This window comes from Taudactylus pleione, unplaced genomic scaffold (genome assembly GCF_031769625.1).
Source record: "Taudactylus pleione unplaced genomic scaffold, aTauple2 ptg001127l, whole genome shotgun sequence".
Classification (NCBI taxonomy): Eukaryota; Metazoa; Chordata; class Amphibia; order Anura; family Myobatrachidae; genus Taudactylus; species Taudactylus pleione.
Window position 1 is genome coordinate 1,278,220 of NW_028285528.1, and position 20,621 is coordinate 1,298,840.

The 20,621-nt window shown below is 44.5% G+C and overlaps 1 protein-coding gene across 1 annotated transcript in view; it reads left to right on the plus strand.

Moving 5' to 3' along the window:
* Positions 1–20,621, plus strand: part of LOC148453584 (uncharacterized) — a 68,763-nt gene that overhangs the window by 17,726 nt on the left and 30,416 nt on the right. The window contains 1 exon segment of the mRNA XM_088461979.1: positions 3,860–3,965. Coding sequence (XP_088318105.1) covers positions 3,860–3,965 — 106 coding nt within the window.

Below are 20,621 nucleotides of genomic sequence, written 5' to 3' on the forward strand. Positions count from 1 at the left end.
AAGACCAGTAAGGAGATTATTGCAATAATCAATGCGGGAAGTAATGAGTGCATGGATTTGTGTTTTACAGTCTCTTGTGTAAGGTATGGTCACATTTTGGACAGGTTTTTTTTAGTTGAATGTAAAAAATTTTTTTCTTATATAATTCTTTATTTGAGTGGTCAGATATAATAAAAATAAATACAAAAATAAGGGGCAACAAAAGCCCAATACAGGCCGAATTTCAAATTTACCAATAATCAAAATAACAATGACAATAAGAAAAATCGTGACGTGACTGATGTAAGAGAAGGGAAATAAAGGGAAGGAAGGACAAAAGGAGGGGGGTGAGGGGCCACGAATCCGTATAATAAACACATACACAAAAAGCATCCAAAAATTAGGTTATAGCAGAATAAGACAGTGGGAACAGAAAAGTGAAGAAGGACGATTAATCTGCCGCCCATGGGTCCATCTGTAAAGTGAATACTCAAGAGAAAGCGGATGTGGGTCTACGTTCAGCAGCCAGGGAGCCCGGACTTGGGTGAAAACATGTCCTGGATCATGGAGGTAATAAGATATCTCCTCCTTAGCCGCAACTTGCCAAATCTGAGACTTAACAGCAGAGAGGGAAGGGGAAGAAATCTTCCAATTTAAGGCAATCAAGGATTTTGCTGCTGCCAAAATGTGTGAGGCCAATTTTCTGGAGAATTTGCTAAAGCTGCATACACACGTAAAGATTTTCTGTCCAACCATCCAACTAGTTAATTGGTTGGAATGAGAATCTGGTAAGGTATGAAAGTAAATGACAATCAGCAATTTGCTCCCAAATGCCAGAAAATGGACAAAAACTGTTCTTTGAACAAATTGTTTAGATCAAACATTTAACAAACTTATCTGACGTCATTTTCATCTGTTTTCTGGCATTTAGGAGCAAATTGCTGATCATCAGTTACTCCCATACATTACCAGATTTTCATTCCAACCAATCAACTAGTTGGATGGTTATACAGAAAATCTTTACGTGTGAACTCAGCCTAAGGCCAGGAAGGGGGTAGCACTACAAAAAAATCCAGGGGTCTTTTGGTACCGGAACCTACAGGAGGGAATTTAAAAAGCCATGAACTAGGTTCCAATTCCACCATATATGGATAATAGTACCCCTGCAGCCACAGCCCCACGAACAATTGGGTGAGGAGGACGGAAACATTTTGTCAAGTTTCTTGTGATTATAATACCAGCGATAATAAATGTGTAGAACACAGGTTCTCAAACTCGGTCCTTGGGACCCCAAACAGTGCATGTTTTCCATGTCTCCTCACAGAATCACAAGTGAAATAATTAGCTACACCTGTGGATCTTTTAAAACGTGTCAGTGAGTAATGAATACACCTGTGCCTGTGCTGGGTGACCTGGAAAACATGACCTGTGTGGGGTCCTGAGGACCGAGTTTGAGAACCACTGGTGTAGAAAATGGCATATTTGAAGGAATTCAAAAGGGTTAAGTGTCTGGGATGGGGGTTTTTGTTGGAATTCAGACAAGGAAAACCATTGGCCCTGGTTGGAAAAATAGGCAGGAAACTTAAATCTCACTAGAAACCAGTTACGAAACCTTGTGGAAGAATATCCAGGAGGGAACGTGGGATTGTGCCAAATAGAAGTCAGGGGAGACGATGATGAGGAAAGAAATGGATAAATGGATTTAAACGATTTGCTAGGATTTTAGCAAATATCTTCAAATCAAGATTGAGGGAGATGGGCCTGTAGCCAGCACAATTAAGTGGATCCTCACCCTCTTTAGGGATTACTATTCTGGCTTCCAGCATCTGAGGAGGGAGGGGATCACCTCGGAAAACCTTATTAAGGAGAGAATGGAGGTGACGTATGAGCAAGTCAGATAATTTTTTTTGTAGTAAATGGCTCTAAAACTGGGCCAGGAGATTTGCCAATATTTGTATCTTTGATTGTCTATTCAATCTCCTCAATAGAAATCTCAGCGATAAGATGGTCTATAGCACTGAGATAGTTTTTGCAGATTGGATTTGGCAAGGAAGGCAGAGATGAGGTCAGTGTGGGATGAGGGGGCAGGGAGGGAGATAGATTGTAGAGGTCAGCGTAGTAATCTAGAAAGGCAGCTCTAATAGCTGTAGGATTGTGAACCAGCTGGTTGCGGGGATCCCGGATTGATATATTTTTATGAGCTCTGGTAGAACATAGTCGAGCTGCCGGAATTTTATCAGCCTTCTTCCCCCTTCTCATAAAAGAACTGGCAAAGCCATTTAAGGCATTTGGCTACTTGTCTTATTAAAGTAAAATAATTGTGAAGGCCGCTCAGCTTACTTGGAGTTCTAAAGTCCAAAAGATTTATTTGCACAAATTAATAGAGTACCGCCCCTTACACTGCCCATGAGCGATTGGCACCAGCACAAGGCTTCATTTCTCAATGCACTAACTCCCAACGGTCACTGCAATACAATTTATAGGTTCACATTCACATAGAGCAAATATACAAAAGTATAAGGCACTGTGTCACTGCAAATGTATCCCAAGAGAAATACAAATATCTATACGGTACTGTAATTTACTAATAATGGTCAATTATATAAAATCACACTCTAAAAACTGCTGCCCTGTACCAGAGTAGTCTCTCTGGGAACAAATACTATATATCCAAAAAAAGGGGGGGTAGAGACAACCGGCGTATATGATGTGTGATACATGTATCTCTAATGAAACAATAAGTCTAAAAATATGTATAAACATAAATAGAAATAGAAATAGCCATGTGAGTATTCTGTCATTTATACAAATACACAATCTAATAAACAATAAAATTGTATACAACATGAATTAATATAATAAGCTGCTAATTAGCATAGGCCATAAAAGTACAGGGTATAACATTTTCCTCAGAGGTACAAGACCCCATAGACTGGTATTAATCACTGTGTATGGTAGTAATGTATAAAGTTACATATATATTTACCGGTACCACTCTTTTCATATGTGGGAGAAATAAATGAAGATTAATGTCCAGAATGGGTTAATAATATCCAGTAGCCTGTGCAGTCCCTTTAGTCTTTCAATCCCAGACAGCACGATGTAGTCACAGCAGCTTTAGCATGAAAAATCTGGTGGTATTGTAACAAGTAAAGTCCAAGAATAAATGAACACAGGGGGTCATTCAGACCCGCTCGCGAGGGAAGTTCGCTCGCAAGCAGGTCGATGTTGGGCGAATGCGCATGCGCATGACGGAGGGAGCTCCGTCGTGCGAATGCGCAAGACCTGGCGAGTGACGAGAAATACGTCGCTCGGGGTCTCGCACCAAAGGGGGCGTGCTGTCGATGGTGAGTGACAGCACGCCCCCTTTGGTGGGCGTGCCGGGGGCGTGGCTGCCAGACGGAGGCGTTCCCATGGGAACGCCTACCATCTGAGTCTGGTCCCACTGACATCAGTAATGATGTTAGTGGGAGTGATTTTGGCTCTGATAGAGCCAAAATCACTCCTGGGCTTGTGGAAGCGAGACCCTACCGCAGGGTCTCGTCGCAAGCCCGATGGTCGCGTTGGTCTTTGACCATCGCGACCATCATCATGGACGCTCGCATAAGCTGTGGGTGGTAACCCACAGCTATACGAGCGTCCAAAAGGCCGCTCCACATTTAAATAGGACGGCCCTGATTCAGTGCGAGCGCTCTGGTCAGAGCGTTCAGCTCTGAATCAGGCCCACAGTCCAGTATAAACTCCAGTATGGGGAAACCTCTGATCTCTTAGCTGACGCGTTTCTCTGTCCCAGACAATGAATTTTCCCTATGAGAAAGCTGTCTGGGACAGACAAACACTGGACACGTTTGGGCCACTTGTCCTTCCTTATCTGGACCAGGAGTGAAAGCAAGAATATGGGGACATCCAGCAATTACATCCGCCAGCCATCACCTACTGCGAGCTTTCCTGCTAAAGACTGGACGGACTTCTGTCACAGTAACCTGGTAATATAACTGTCTGCCAACTGGCCATTACCCGGATGCACCAAACTTCTTTCCATCACCTATTAGCTTGTGACGTTACCATTTACATCTGGTTCTCTATATACTATTATTGGTACCCACTTATATGGACATACTAGTGATGCACTAGAATATCTTGTCAGATTTTGCCTGAATGCTATATGTGTTTTTGTAAAATTGTTATCATTGATATTTTCATATTACATACTATATATTTTGTGCATCTTTATCAGGCCATATGTTATTATAGTACTTTAGATATCCCTAGCGCTGTACAACCCTCCTCTTTGTATAACGTGTTATATCTTATTAGAGGATGACCCCCATCTGTGTGTAGCTGCTATACAACTCCTCACACATCACCTATCAGATCTACAAAGAAAATATAAGCAGCGCTATAGTGGTGATAATTAATCACAAATACATATGGGTAAAATACCTTATTTATTAAAAAATATACAATATATTCTATTAATCAACCTATAATCATAATCATCCTGTACAAAAACTTATTTGCACACATACAGTGTACATACGAATGACATCAACCAATATGTATAGCAATCTGTGTGCGAATATATATATAAAAGATCTATTCATAGTTAGCTCAATGATTTGTTAAGTTCAGTCCAGAGCAACGTGAGAAAAAAAACAACGCAGTCTTTGCTAGTAAAAATGTGAGCAAAATGATTGTTGGAGCCGACTTGCGACCTGCTATGTGCTCCAATACAGTCACTCTCTGCCAGTATCCAACCACTGTGGTGTATTAAAGGGGCAAAAAGAGCTGGCGTGCGGCCTGCCAGATGATGCTCCTATGCGATTGTATCCCCTGATACCTCCGGTATACACTCTCACTGGTCTCCAGATGACGCTCCTATGTGATTGTATCCCCTGATACCTCCGGTATACACTCTCACTGGTCTCCAGATGATGCCCCTATGTGATTGTATCCCCTGATACCTCCGGTATACACTCTCACTGGTCTCCAGATGATGCTCCTATGCGATTGTATCCCCTGATACCTCCGGTGTACACTCTCACTGGTCTCCAGATGACGCTCCTATGCGATTGTATCCCCTGATACCTCCGGTATACACTCTCACTGCTCTCCAGATGACGCTCCTATGTGATTGTATCCCCTGATACCTCCGGTATACACTCTCACTGGTCTCCAGATGATGCTCCTATGCGATTGTATCCCCTGATACCTCCGGTATACACTCTCACTGGTCTCCAGATGATGCTCCTATGCGATTGTATCCCCTGATACCTCCGGTATACACTCTCACTGGTCTCCAGATGACGCTCCTATGTGATTGTATCCCCTGATACCTCTGGTATACACTGTCACTGCTCTCCAGATGACGCTCCTATGTGATTGTATCCCCTGATACCTCCGGTATACACTCTCACTGGTCTCCAGATGACGCTCCTATGTGATTGTATCCCGATACCTCCGGTATACACTCTCACTGCTCTCCAGTTATTGAGATATTTAAATAATGATTTCTAAACTATATTTCACAAACAATCTTATTAGTGTATTAAATATGTCCCATTCCAATTAAATATTAGAATTAATTTATGTAAGTAATTGCTCCTGTGTTTAGATTAGAGTTTCATTCCTTAAATATTTCATTATAGTATGCAATTATTCCAAAATACGTAATATTCCCATATCCAAAATACCTGTGGTCCCAAGCATTTTGGATATGGGAGACTCAACCTATATATATATATATATATATATATATATATATATATATATATAATGTACAGAAAAATAGGCAGCACTCGGAGACTGGATAAGACTCGTGAAACCCTCAACCGAGGGACTTTTAATCAATCATAGGTCGACGTTTCGGGGTCTTGCACCCCTTCCTCAGGACAGCAGAATAACACAATACAGACAAACAGACATATTTATATCATAACTACTCACCACTAAACAGGCGCCATGCACACCTGAGCTCCGTCCAGCAGCGACCGGGGATACCATACTCCATCCATACTCGGGGAAAAGATATAAAATTAAGTGGCCTTTGACATGTACCTCTAGATTCGTCATCTATGTTATTATATGCCCATGTGGCCTATATTACATAGGCAAAACTGAATGCCAATTTAAAATCAGAATGGCTCAACATAGATCGGCAATTAGAACAGCTATCTCCACTAATGGTAGTTAACAACCGATAGCACGCCACTTTGCGCATAACAAACACAGTATAGCGACCCTCAGATACAAGATTATTGACCATGTTCCCTTGTCACTAAGGGGTGGTGATAGAGGAAGGAAACTCCTGCATTTGGAGACACAGTGGATCTGTAGATTGGATACTCTTTTTCCTCGAGGGTTAAATGACTCTTTGGGTCTTATTAATTTCTTATAAATTTGTGTAATTTTGGATAGCTTTACATGCCAAATGTTGTGGATCTTCTATGACAAGAATATGTTCATTAAGGATAGTATATGCATTTAAATTTGGTAGTAGTGGTGTTTTTTGCCCACTAGATGGCTCCATTTCTCCATTATGTAGTATTGATTTTTCACTTGTCATATTGATGACAATAAGAGGCAATGTCATTAGTGACAAAATGTTTTTTATAGTGTTACTAATGCATTTTTTATCTTTAGCTATATGTCCACGTTAAAATATATGTATTTTATTTGATTATTTATATGTATGTGTATTCACTTAACAATTTTTGTATGGATCACTTTTTATACACAACAAAGTTTGTATAATCCTTTCTGTGCATGATATTGGTGCGCAGATCTTATGTTTTTTACACAGTGTACATGTGCTGAGATATATACACTTTATGGATCTATTGCATAATGACTAAGTTTGTTCACGATCACACTGTTTATGTTATTGCAGGTTGCCATGGCGCCGGGTCCCGCCCGGGTGACGTCACTTCTGGTTTTTGCGGAGTTGCCGCGACCGGAAGTGCGGCTGCTGGACGGAGCTCAGGTGTGCATGGCGCCTGTTTAGTGGTGAGTAGTTATGATATAAATATGTCTGTTTGTCTGTATTGTGTTATTCTGCTGTCCTGAGGAAGGGGTGCAAGACCCCGAAACGTCGACCTATGATTGATTAAAAGTCCCTCGGTTGAGGGTTTCATGAGTCTTATCCAGTCTCCGAGTGCTGCCTATTTTTCTGTACATTGTGTATTGGGGGTGCTGTCCTCCTAATAAGGAAGGCACCGGAGCAAGGTGTGGGCTGATTGTCCAAGTTACACTGCGTGAAGGAGTGCCGGAGTTGTTGCTTCTATATATATATATATATCAGTCCAAACACTTGCCCATCCAACAATGGTCGGTGCCCTCCTTCAGATAGATAACAGCATAGAGTAAGTAATTCCTTACTATGCTGTTATATATGTATGTATATATGTGTGTATATATATATATATATCCCTTGTATTTAATATATCTTTTTTTTAATTTTCACAAATTAATCTTTTATATAATGTTATAAATATAGTATAATTATTATACATTACAATAATGGGCAATTTTGATCAGGGTGCCGCAGAATTTATTTCCAACATGTGGAATTATAATAATATAGATTTTAACACATTTACTACCAGTTCTATAGAGGTGACAATGAACAGAAAACATTATACACAGTAATTGGATGTACAATATATTTCCAATAGCGGGTGCTATAATTATTCAGTGTACAATACATTATTTATAACATATTTCCAATAGATCAGGGACGGATTATAGATGGGGCGGCCACCTAGGGCCCCACACATTTCTCCTGCCCAGCCTACTCTGAACCCTCCGTGGCCTGGCCGGCTCTCGGCAGCATTGCAGTCCCTCCCACATATTTACCTTCCAGTCCAGTGTTTCCACCTTCCCCTCGGCCAGGGTGGATGGGATCGGCGCTCGTCTGGCTCCCTGCTCTCCCAGCCTCGGCTGCTGCTCAGATACAGCCGGTGACCATGTGTGGCTCCAGCAGAAGGAAGGTGTTGGCCGGGTGCATGATTCTCACCAATCACGACCACCAGGGTCCTGACAGGTAAATGCTCATTGCAAGGACAGCGGCTGTGAAGGGGGGCTCTAGCTGGCAACCTGGCACTGTAAGGTGGCACCTGGCTGTCTAGAGACCACCCTCCCCAATGGTCCCACCTGTAGTATGCCGATATTTGTATCATTAGTACTATTATGGAGTGGGGAGGGGCCCCCCACAAGCCTTAATCCGACCCTGCAATACAGGACGCAATCAGTAAACTAAAACTAACATACTATATTGGTATATTTTACTATTGAATACAACAATAATAATTTATATGATTCTTACAGTATAATGTGCTGATAATCACAAAAAGTCACAATTACTATTTCAAATACATATGTATTTACTAATAATTGGCTTTTACCCGTCATGTATGTAAAGGTGTTTTTTCCTCTGTTTGTCTGTTTTTCTTTTAACTTTCCCTTTAGTTTTAATCTCATATACTGGAAACAAATCTATTTTTATCTTTTAATAAGTTATCATAATGAATAACTTATTATACATCATTAATATCTTACTCGCAAGGTTTTATCCAGGAACTATTCCTTTACAGCATTAGGATAATTTCATTTAGGAAAACATTGCACCCATTACACTAAAATAACACTAAAGGTGTGTGTACAGCAGGGATGGGAAACCTCAGGGCCATATAAGGCCCTCAGAATCATTTGGTCTGAACCTCGGAACATTTTTTGCTAGCCTCATCTGGCTAGTAGGGTACCTAGAATGGCCCCCTCCAGCCAGAATCTATGCAGCAGAGCCACCTGGAGCGTCCCTAGGATGCTTCAGATGGTCCCACCACTGCCCTTACAGCTCAGGATGCTCCGGGCATTGCTGTAATCACAAGTGATTGTGGCCCCGCCCCTGTGTAACATTATGTGGAGGGGGTATGGCTTGGACCAGGCCTAAAAAATAATGTTATATATGTCAAAATGGCCCTTGGCAGAAAAAAGGTTCCTCATCCCTGGTGTACAGGGTACTGCATGTGTGGACAGATGTGTGCAGGGTTGTGCATGTGTGTACAGATGTGTGCGTATGTGTGTACAGGTGTGTGTTTACAGGTGCATGTGTGTGTTTGTGTACAGATGCATGCGTGTATGTGTGTATAGGTTTGTGTGTTTAGAGATGTGTGCATGTGCGTGTACAGGTGTGTGTGTGTACAGATATACAGTGAAATGTAAGGGGGAGGACAGCATAGAATCCGTTTGATTAGCCACATGGTGGCGGCCATTTTACCCCATTCCAAACTGTTCATTCATTTATTAATTTCCGCTGATAATAAACACATTTGATCTATACGGAATCGGTATGATTTACCGCTGGACCCATGCCCGGCGATTCAAATCCCGGCAGCGCCAGCCCGACAAGGATGAAAATCCAGATCGTCCCCAGGTAAGTATTCACTAACCTATTCTACCCCCTAACCCTCCCTTAGGGGTGCCTTACCCTAACCTTCCCCCCCAGTGCCTAACCCTAATCCCCTCTAAGTGCCTAAATCTAAACCCCCCTTCCCCACCTCCTAAACCCCCTGTTGGGGTGCCTAAACCTAACCCTTCCTCCCCTAGCCTAACCCTAACCTCCCAAGGGGGTGCCTAACCCTAAGTCCCCCCTGGGAACCCTAAACCTAAACCTCCGCCCCCGCGGCTGTCCGCGCTCGGCGTCCCATCGATCGGGATGCCGGGTGCCGGTCTCCCGGCCTCAGTAAAATGGCAGGCATCTAGATTTAGACTCCTGTCATTTAACCCTCACTGGGATTAAGCAGTCGGAAAGCCAGCTGTCTGGATTAGGTCCGCCGGCTTCCCAACTGCATACCGATCTATACAATCACATCTATCTCTATCACACAATTAAAGCCTGGGATTATAGCTATTATAGCATCATAGGTGAGACTAAGGGGTGGTCCGGGTGTGCCCTGAGCCACCCATTAGCTAGATCACCCAATTCCCTGTAAATAAATCTAATTACCATCTGCCCAGTCAGGAAAGGATTTACATACACATCCTGGCCCGGGAGGAAAGAGTCTGCCTAGTAGCTCCCAAGCTCCACCTCCCCACCTCAATCACTGGGCATTCAGCTGCTAACTTACATGATGATGTCACTGCACATGGTGATGTCACTGCACATGATGATGTCACTGCACATGGTGATGTCACTGCACATGAGCTCTCTGTGTGTTCTCAGTCACATTGTGCTGCTGGAGAAGAGCGATGAGGAGGAGCCTCACAGTGACAGCAGCACCAGCAAGATGCGGAGGCCGCTGTGACTGAGTGATTGGAGACAGCTGCCTGCCCCTGATGAAGGGGAGAGGGGCTCAGTCAGCTGCAGATAAGGGTGGGGGAGGGGAGGCTGTCTGCATTGCATATAATCTGTAATAAAGTATAAATAGCAGGAACCCCAGATTTCTCAAACTCGTTTCCTGCAAGTTACAGTGAACTAAACAATGTTTGATTACAATGTACATATTTATATATCATTAGAGAGTGTATATACTGTGACAGAAGCACTGATAAAGTGATAAATGGTATATATGTGTGTCCAAGGTTCTGACCTATGTACTTTAAACCCCCAGGATATGTATCTGCTTGATTAGCATTTGTGCTTTAAGTAAAAGCTGGATAATGGGTCCGGGGAGTGTGGATGTGAGAGAGAAGATAGGGCTCTATCCACAAGGCTGGTTTGGGTTTTCTGGCCTTCATCCTGAGAGCAGGCTAATTAGTGATCGCACCTGTAGGGGGCTCATTAAAGCTGTGTCAGGGTTTGGCTCAGGGTCTCATACTTGGGGACAGCAGGCAGTCAGGCTTGTTCAGAGACACTTTGATGTACCACTTGTAAGTACTGTGCATATGCCTATGTTGGTGTTTAAGGCAGTGTTTGGTTGTCAGTGGATAGGGTTAGGATGTGAGGGGATAGGGCTAGGATGTGAGGGGATAGTGTTAGGATGTGAGGGGGTAGGGTTGGGATGTGAGGGGGTAGGGTTGGGATGTGAGGGGGATAGTGCTAGGATGTGAGGGGATAGTGTTAGGATGTGAGGGGGATAGGGTTAGGATGTGAGGGGGTAGTGTTAGGATGTGAGGGATAGTGTTAGGATGTGAGGGGATAGTGTTAGGCTGTGAGGGGATAGGGCTAGGATGTGAGGGGATAGGGCTAGGATGTGAGGGGATAGTGTTAGGATGTGAGGGGATAGTGTTAGGATGTGAGGGGATAGTGTTAGGATGTGAGGGGATAGTGTTAGGATGTGAGGGATAGTGTTAGGATGTGAGGGGTTAGGGTTAGGATGTGAGAGGATAGGGTTAGGATGTGAGGGGATAGTGTTGGGATGTGAGGGGATAGGGTTGGGATGTGAGGGGATAGGGTTGGGATGTGAGAGGATAGGGTTGGGATGTGAGGGGATAGTGTTGGGATGTGAGGGGATAGGGTTGGGATGTGAGAGGATAGGGTTGGGATGTGAGGGGATAGGGTTGGGATGTGAGGGGATAGGGTTGGGATGTGAGGGGATAGGGTTGGGATGTGAGGGGATAGGGTTAGGATGTGAGGGGATAGGGTTAGGATGTGAGGGGATAGGGTTAGGATGTGAGTGGGTAGGGTTAGGATGTGAGGGGATAGTGTTAGGATGTGAGAGGATAGTGTTAGGATGTGAGGGGATAGGGTTAGGATGTGAGAGGATAGTGTTAGGATGTGAGGGGATAGTGTTAGGATGTGAGGGGATAGGGTTAGGATGTGAGGGGATAGTGTTAGGATGTGGGGGGATAGTGTTAGGATGTGAGGGCATAGGGTTAGGATGTGGGGGGGATAGGGTTAGGATGTGAGGGGATAGGGTTAGGCTGTGGAGGATAGTGTTAGGCTGTGAAGGGGTAGTGTTAGGCTGTATTGGATAGTGTTAGGCTGTGGGGGATAGGGTTAAACTGTGGTGGATAGGGTTAAACTGTGGTGGATAGTGTTAGGCTGTGGGGGGTTAGGCTGTGAAGGATGGTGTTTGGTTGTGAGTGGATAGGGTTAGGCTGTGGGGGATAGGAATAGGCTGTGAGGGGTTAGAGTTAGGCACTATATGGAAGATTAGCAGGATACTTCCTGGAATGCTGGAGGATCCCATGTGTGAAGTCACATGACCACTGGGACCTGGAAGCCGCTGCAGCCATCAGGAGCAGGTAAGTTGTTGCTGGGCCACCGGGGAGAATATGGTGACTTTCTACAGATCTACATGATGACTATCAACATGGCTAATGTCGTCATTCTCATGTCAGCATTATACATGTTGCCAGATCACACTATCGATAGCTTGGTTCCAATGTTTGATGGTTTACACAAGGCTGAGGTTACAATGTTTCCTCACCATCAACAATTCAGTTCCAATGTTGGCTCATTGTGACTGACTCCTGTGGCTTGGCCATCCCCCACTTACTCCAGAGACTCTTCCACCAGACATGCAGCTTGGGCAGCAGCCAGGTGTCTATGATGTCACGGTAACACTCAGTATGTCACAGAAGAGCAGCTCTGCATGGCAATGACTGACGGCACTGCTGATTGGCTAAGCTCAGAGTCAGGACAGTCACATGGGTGTCACAGGCATCGGAGCAGTGTGTGGTCAATGCTGATTGGCTATGCTCAGAGTCCATCAGGGCAGTCACATGGGAGTCACAGGTACTGGAGCAGTGTGATCACTGCTGAGCATGAAGCACAGTAACAGCCAGCCTACCATTATTAGGAGGTGGTGGGTCATCTCAGCCAGTCCTGCTATAACCATGAAGTGTCCTGTGTAGAGACATCAAAACACACTGATATTTCATAACCAATGTTTAAAACTAAATGTTCTGTGACCAAAGTTAAATACATCGGCACTATCAATGGTTTCTTCATGTCCAAGTCATACTGTAATACAGACATCAGTAATAGTATCTAAGTTGTCATCAGAGAAAATGTGGAGATGATTTACCAGAGACGGTTCCAGTGACAATTCCCAGCATCCTCCTCCAGTCCTCAGACCAAAGCTGGGGATGTGCAGAGGGGCAGGTACATTAGTCCATGTATAAGGGGGAACTGTCCTATTATATCTGTATGACTGACATAGAGCAGACACATTACTGACATAGGGAGACGCTGTGACCCATCAGATAGGCTCATACACAGGTCCTTGTACCCATTACATGATCCCACATATGGGCTGTTATGGATCACATGTGGTAGATTCTCCCGTTATAAATTTCTTCATTGCTGATCAATATCATATACTATACATGGGAACCCCGCTATTACTATACTATACACTACATGGGAACCCCGCTATTACTATACTATACACAACACGGGAACCCCGCTATTACTATACAGTACATGGGAAACCCGGTATTACTATACAGTACACGGGAAACCCGGTACTACTATACACTACACGGGAACCCCGGTATTACTATACTATACACGGGAACCCCGGAATTACTATACTACACACTACACGGGAACCCCGGTATTACTATTCTATACACTACACGGGAACCCCGGTATTACTATACTATACACTACACGGGAACCCCAGTATTACTATACTATACACTACATGGGAACCCTGGTATTACTATACACTACACGGGAACCCCGGTATTATTACTATACTATACACTACACAGGAACCCCGGTATTATTACTATACTATACACTACATGAGAACCCTGGTATTACTATACTATACACTACAGGGGAACCCCGGTATTACTATACTATACACTACATGAGAACCCTGGTATTACTATACACTACAAGGGAACCCCCATATTACTATACCAGGGCTCGACAAAATCCGAGGGCCAGGTCGCCATGGCGACCAGATTTGGTTGCCTGGCGACCAGATTTTCAGCAACCCCTGGGCCATGTAGTGCAGACAGCGAGCGCAGTCCACGCTACAGAGTAACAAACATACAGCCACCAGCGGCAGCTGTGTGTTTGTTATAGCAGCCAATGAGTCTGTCAGACTCTCATTAGCTGCTGCGTCGTCCACGGAGTGAGCCAGCTGGAGCTCACTCATGAGCTCCGCCTTCCGGCTCACCCCACAGCAGGATGTGAGAGACCATGACGTCTCTCCCACACTACTGTAGTGCAGAGTGGCCAGGAGGAGCGGACAGCGGCAGTCGTTGGCTGGAGTGTGGATCAGGTAAGTTGCGGTTTATTTATTTTTTTAAGGTGTACTGCATAGGGGGGGTGGCCGCTAATGGAGACAATGTGGGGGCACTGCATAGTTTGAGTGGCCACTACTGTGGGGGCACTGCATAGGTGGGGGTGGCCGCTACTGGGGACACTGGGCCTCATTCAGAGGCGGTTGGAGGATGCAAGCAGTCGCTCAGAAACTGGGCGGCCGCTTGCATCCTGACCACCCGCCTCTGTTTCGGTCATTAGGCTGTTAACACCCACAGCTCTAACGAACGCTCGGGTGATGGTCACGATGGTCAGAGACCATCGCGACCATCGGGGCTTACGACGAGACCCTAGGGTAGGGTCTCACGTGTCGTAAGCCCCAGAGAGCTTCTGGCTCTGTCAGAGCCGGAAGCTCTCCACTGACATCACTAGTGATGTCAGTGGGGCCTCCCCCAAATGGTAGGCATTCCCATGGGAACGCCTCTGTTTGGGCTGCCACCCCCCCGGCCCGCCTTCCAAAAGGGGCGAGCTGCCAATCAACATCGGCAGCTTACCCCCTTTGGAAAGAGACCCGCTACGACCGGCAGTCGGTCGTAGCGGGTCTCACGCATGCGCACGAGGGAGCTGGCTCCCTCGTGCGCATGCGCACTGGACAAACATCGAGGCGACCGTGTGGTCGTAGACCATACGGCCGCCTCTGAATTAAGCCCACTGTATGGGGTGCCACTACTGGGGCACTGTACAGGGTGGGGCCTCTACTAGGGGCAATGAATAGTGGGGACTACTACTGGGGTCACTGCATATGGGGGACTACTACTGGGGGGACAGCTACTGGGGGCAATGCATAGGGGGGACCACTACTGGGTGCACTGCACAGGGAGGTAGCCGCTACTGGGGGCACTGCATAGGGGGGGTGGCTGCTCCTGGGGCACTGTATAAGGGGGGGTGTTACTAGGGCACTGTATAGGGGGGCACTACTAAGGGCAATGCATAGTGCAGACTACTACTGGGGGCACTGCAGAGGGGGGGACTATTACTGGAGGCACTGCAGAGGGGGGACTACTACTGGGGGCATTGCATAGGGGGACCACTACTGGGGGAACTGCATAGGGGTGCCCAAAGCAGTCTTGCATCTAGGCCCACCATTCTCTAGTTCGGCCACTGCCGGCGGTGGCTTTGCTTGCCCGGGGTTTTTTGGCTGTGGTGGGGTGGTCTTTCTGGGGGTTGGTTGCCTGGAGAGGCGGGTTAGCTGCTCAATAATGTGGCTGTGGAAGGGTGGTTTACCTGGGGTACCCCGTTAGTGGTGTGGCCATGGGGTTTGTTTGCCTGGGGCATAGGTGCTCAGTAATGCTGCCCCTGGCTCCTAGGTTTTAGAAAAATTTGTCAAGCCCTGAACTATACTATACACTACATGGGAACCCTGGTATTACTATACTATACACTACACGGGAACCCCGGTATTACTACACTATACACTACACGGGAACCCCGGTATTACTATACTATACACTACGCGGGAACCCTGTTATTACTATACTATACACTACATGGGAACCCTGGTATTAATATAATTGGTTGGGGACGGGATACTGGCGGTTCGGATGCTGCCGGTCAGTATACCAACAGTGGCATCCAGTCAGAATCCAGATGCCTTAAGGCAAGTACCCTACTCCCTCCTCATTTCAGCCTCCTCCTGGTACCTAATCTAATACTTACCATCAGGATGTCAACGGTGATTCTGGTGCTGGGATTCTGACCGCCAGCATCCTACCGCCGAGCTGCCGACTACATCCCAATATAATAATGGTTACAGGTATCTCCCTCATTCCCCCCACACCCCACCTTTTCCTTTATACAGAAGTTATTACTAAACACTGCAGTGAGGCAGAATTTTCTACATCAGAGTCATTTTATTGCAACTTTACAAGAATATAGTTTCCTTCTGTAGTAACACTTGGAATGTTATTTATTGAATATTTAGAACTATTTACTATAATATTGTGTGATTGAATACAGCAAGAAAAGCAGATTATAAAATGAGCAGCTGCTGTATCCTGCAAACCTGGGGGCAGACACAGAAGCAGCAGATAAGGTGGGTGGTGCTGGAAATCTGAAACTAAAGAGAATGGTAACAGCAGCACAGAGTAATTCAGCTCATATAACTCCATTACAACTATGATCAGACAAGACTGACATGGATGCAGCTAGGTAACAGAACAGAGTAATGATGTGAGGCTCCCGGCTTACTGGTGTAGTGACGCTGTGCTGTGCACCTGTATATAGATAACAGATCATACATCCAACGCTCAGAGATGTGCAGCATCCTGGCATTTTCCATCAGGTGGGGTCTGTACGTATTAGGAGCCATCCATGAGGAATAGCTGTCCTGGCTTTCTCTCTTTGGTATAATATGGTCCTTACATTAATGATGAGAGTAACATCCTGCACATAATAGTCCTGTAACGTCCAGTTATTCATACAGAGCAATTCCTGTTATTATTCATGGCTTGTGTACAATGTGTCATTTCTGTATTACTCATGTATTATAAGCTGCAGGATATGATACTCGCACAGTGCTGTCATTCCCTCCATGGCACACATACAATAGAGATGACAGATTATCTAATACATATGTACTAACAAAATGCTGATATATATCATGATAGGAGGTAATAACAGGACAGGCCAGTGTATCCATGCAGGTGCCCATCAGAGAGCAAAACCCCAACACCAGAACGGTGTCACAGTGACAGGAGACAGGAAAGAGGGGCACACGTGTAAGACAAAACCTTTCTTGTTTGGGTATGAGAAATCGATACTAAGACAGTCACAGTATAAAGATACTAAAAGCAAAAGTTAGGATAAATCTAAAACACAAAACAATAAAAAACTGCATAAGAAGCAGATCCTTCTGAAGAAGAGTTTACTAAGCTCGAAACGCATTAAGGACAGCAGACTACATCTTCTATAAGGAAGACCCTGATACCTGAATACCGGCATCCGTGGGTTAGTCACTGCTTTACCTTATCCGGATGGTCAGCAGTGCAGACACTACGCTTTTTTACATCTCATTTCCGGTACGCAGAGCTTAAGGGCCCCTGACATTTGAAAAGACTGAATATATTTGTGTGGATTGTCATTTAGAGCCTAATTTTATTTATTGTGTTTTACATATGCCATTTTATATTGATGAATAAATGCACTTTTTGATTGGCAATATTATACTATTTTGTGTTTCTCTCTTTACATATTTAAATTGCCTGTCATATGGTCTAATGGGGGATCAGGATAGAACGTAACTGATTTTTCCTTTATTCTCTGGTGTGAGCGCCACCTAGTGGTTACACATTTTTGTACTTCTGTCACGTTTTATAAGGGTTTAAGGTACCCACGTATTTCCATCAGAGGTAGCTTCACCTAGTTGCGCTAAGGTGTTGTAGTAACATATCCTTTCTATTGTATCCTTAATACCTGGCCTGTAATAGCAGAGTTTGGGAACCTCTGATCTGATAGAATAAGGAAACTGAAAGCCATTACATGAGGAACCTTTGAGGCCCTATGTTAGTGACATCCATGTGGATATATAATAAAGTGTAATATATTAGTATATAGGGGCTGATTCACCAGAAGACACAATGACGATAGTTACGCATATAGAGCGAATGTTTGCCATCACACCTGCATATAAGTCACACTACGCATACACAGCGATCACATTGTGATTACGGACGCACAGAGGAATACATCATATAGGGAGTGGCAGGGTGACAGCGTTTGGGGGAGGTAATGGGGGTGGACAGAAAACTGCAGGCCATGTCCGTGTGATCGCCATGTCATGGGCGTGTCTGTCTGTGTGATCGCCATCTCATGGGCGTGTGTCCGTGTGATCACCATCTCATGGGCATGTATAAATTAGCCATAGCAATGGCAGCTGCAGCATGAGACCTCTCTGCGTGTCAGGAGAGCTGCAGTGTTTGCGGCTGGTCAGACCTGATGTAAATACTGGGTGCCTGCTTAATGTGCCAACCATGGTACCGATGATTACACAGGAGGGCGACACTGGACAATGAGAAGGCATTGGGCGTGGTTATGGTGGCTGTGCCTCGGCATTAGCATATATTAGTACCTGCGATCTGTAAGAGACTGCAGCTGTAATTGCTTCTTTTGCTGGAATCAGGCCCATAGTGTGATAATGCAAATGTCATTTACCCTTCATCCATCAGGGACAGCATTCTAGGATAACCTTGTATTTATGCTTGTTCTGAAAATTTTCAGTAAAATTACAGGACTGAAAATATCGCTGAAGTTTCAATATATTTCTAGACGCTCATACACATTGTTTTTCTCCTGTGTGATATCTCTGATGACTTAAAAGAGCTGATTTCTTTGTAAAACATTCCCCACACTCAGAGCATGGAAATGGTTTCTCACCTGTGTGACATCTCTGATGTGTAACAAGATATGATTTCACTGTAAAACATTTCCCACATTCAAAGCATGGAAATGGTTTCTCACCTGTGTGACTTCTCTGATGTGTAACAAGATCAGATTTTGATTTAAAACATTTAACACACTCAGAACATGGAAATGGTTTCTCACCTGTGTGACTTCTCTGATGTGTAACTAGATCTGATTTCTGTGTAAAACATTTTCCACAATCGGAACATGAAAATGGTTTCTCACCTGTGTGATATCTCTGATGTTTAACAAGATATGATTTCTCTGTGAAACATTTTCTACATTCGGAGCATGAAAATGGTTTCTCACCTGTGTGATATCTCTGATGTTTAACAAGATCTGATTTCTCTGTGAAACATTTTCTACATTCGGAGCATGAAAATGGTTTCTCACCTGTGTGAATTCTCTGATGTGTAACAAGATGTGATTTGCGTGTAAAACATTTCCCACACTCATAACATGGAAATGGTTTCTCACCTGTGTGACTTCTCTGATGTACAACTAGATCTGATTTCAGTGTAAAACATTTCTCACACTCAGAACATGGAAATTGTTTCTCACCTGTGTGAATTCTCTGATGTTTAACAAGAGCTGATTTGTGTGTAAAACATTTCCCACATTCAGAACATGAAAATGGTTTCTCACCTTTGTGACGTCTCTGATGTGGAACAAGATCTGATTTCTGTGTAAAACATTTTCCACAATCGGAACATGGAAATGGCCTCTCACCTGTGTGACTTCTCTCATGTACAGCAAGTGCTCCCTGCCGTAGAAAACATTTCCCACACTCAGAACATAAATATGGTCTCTGACCTGTGTGAATCTTTATATGTCTAGATATTTTTTCAGTGTAAAACTTTTCCCACACTCAGAACACAGAAAAGGCCTCTCAGCTGTGTGTACTCTCTTCTGATGTATAGAAAGACTGATCTGCTTGGTAAAACTTTTCCCACACTCAGGACATGACAATGGGTTATCACCTGTGTGATCTGAGCGGTGTGTAATACTACTGGGAGTATCAGGGGAATATTCCTCATGGTTAGAGAGATCAGATGGAATATCTGTACCATGAGATGCTGGATGTATAATGGGGATAATGGGGTTTTCTCCTGGAGAGTCCTGTGAGAAGTTATTATCGTCTAAGTCACAATCTGGAGATAATATGAGACGTCTCCCCGAGTTATTCCTGCGGTTGTGTCCATCTGCTGGGAACAGAATAATTATATGGGAATTAGCCTCCCTGCAGAACTATACCATACTGTGTAACTATAATAAGACGTGCCCAGCTGTACCCCAATATCCCAATACTGTGTAACTATAATAAGATGTGCCCGGCTGTACCCCAACATCTCCAAACAGTCAGTGACTGTGATTGTGGGAGGTCCCAGAGCAATTCAATTCAGCGCGGTGTTAAGTCAGAGAATGCCATTTCTCACGACTTACCCTGGCTATTTAGTTGTGAGAACTGACATTCTCTGACTAAAGTGCTGGCTGTGAGGCTGTTAGTGCCGCACTAAGCCGTGAAACAGCCGCGCGGCCGGAGCTTTCATCAGATTTCTCCAGGCACCCTCAGAAACATCGCGCTATACTGAATGGCGGCCAATGACTTCATCATGTATTTGGTGAGTTTTTTCATGAGGAGATTTAGGGTGTAGCTGTAACACTGGTCGGGAAGTAATAAAAAAGACAAAGGGGGAGATGAACCAAACCTTATAGAAGGTTTGTGGAGAAGTTGCCCTTAGCAACCAACCAGCTTTTGTCATTTTACTGACTGTACTTTAAATGATAGCTAGAAGCTGATTGGCTGCTGTGGGCAATTTCCACTCTGTATCTCTAAGGCTTGATACATTTCCCCCAGATTCTCTCTCTTATGACATGTTGTGTAAGATGGGTGCAACATAAACCTGAGATTTCCTGCACTGAATTCAGACACCTTTCCTATATGCTACACTGTAATGGTTGTCACACAGAGCTAAAAACAGTCACTACTAACAGAGTGCAAAGCGCTCTATACATTTGCTCA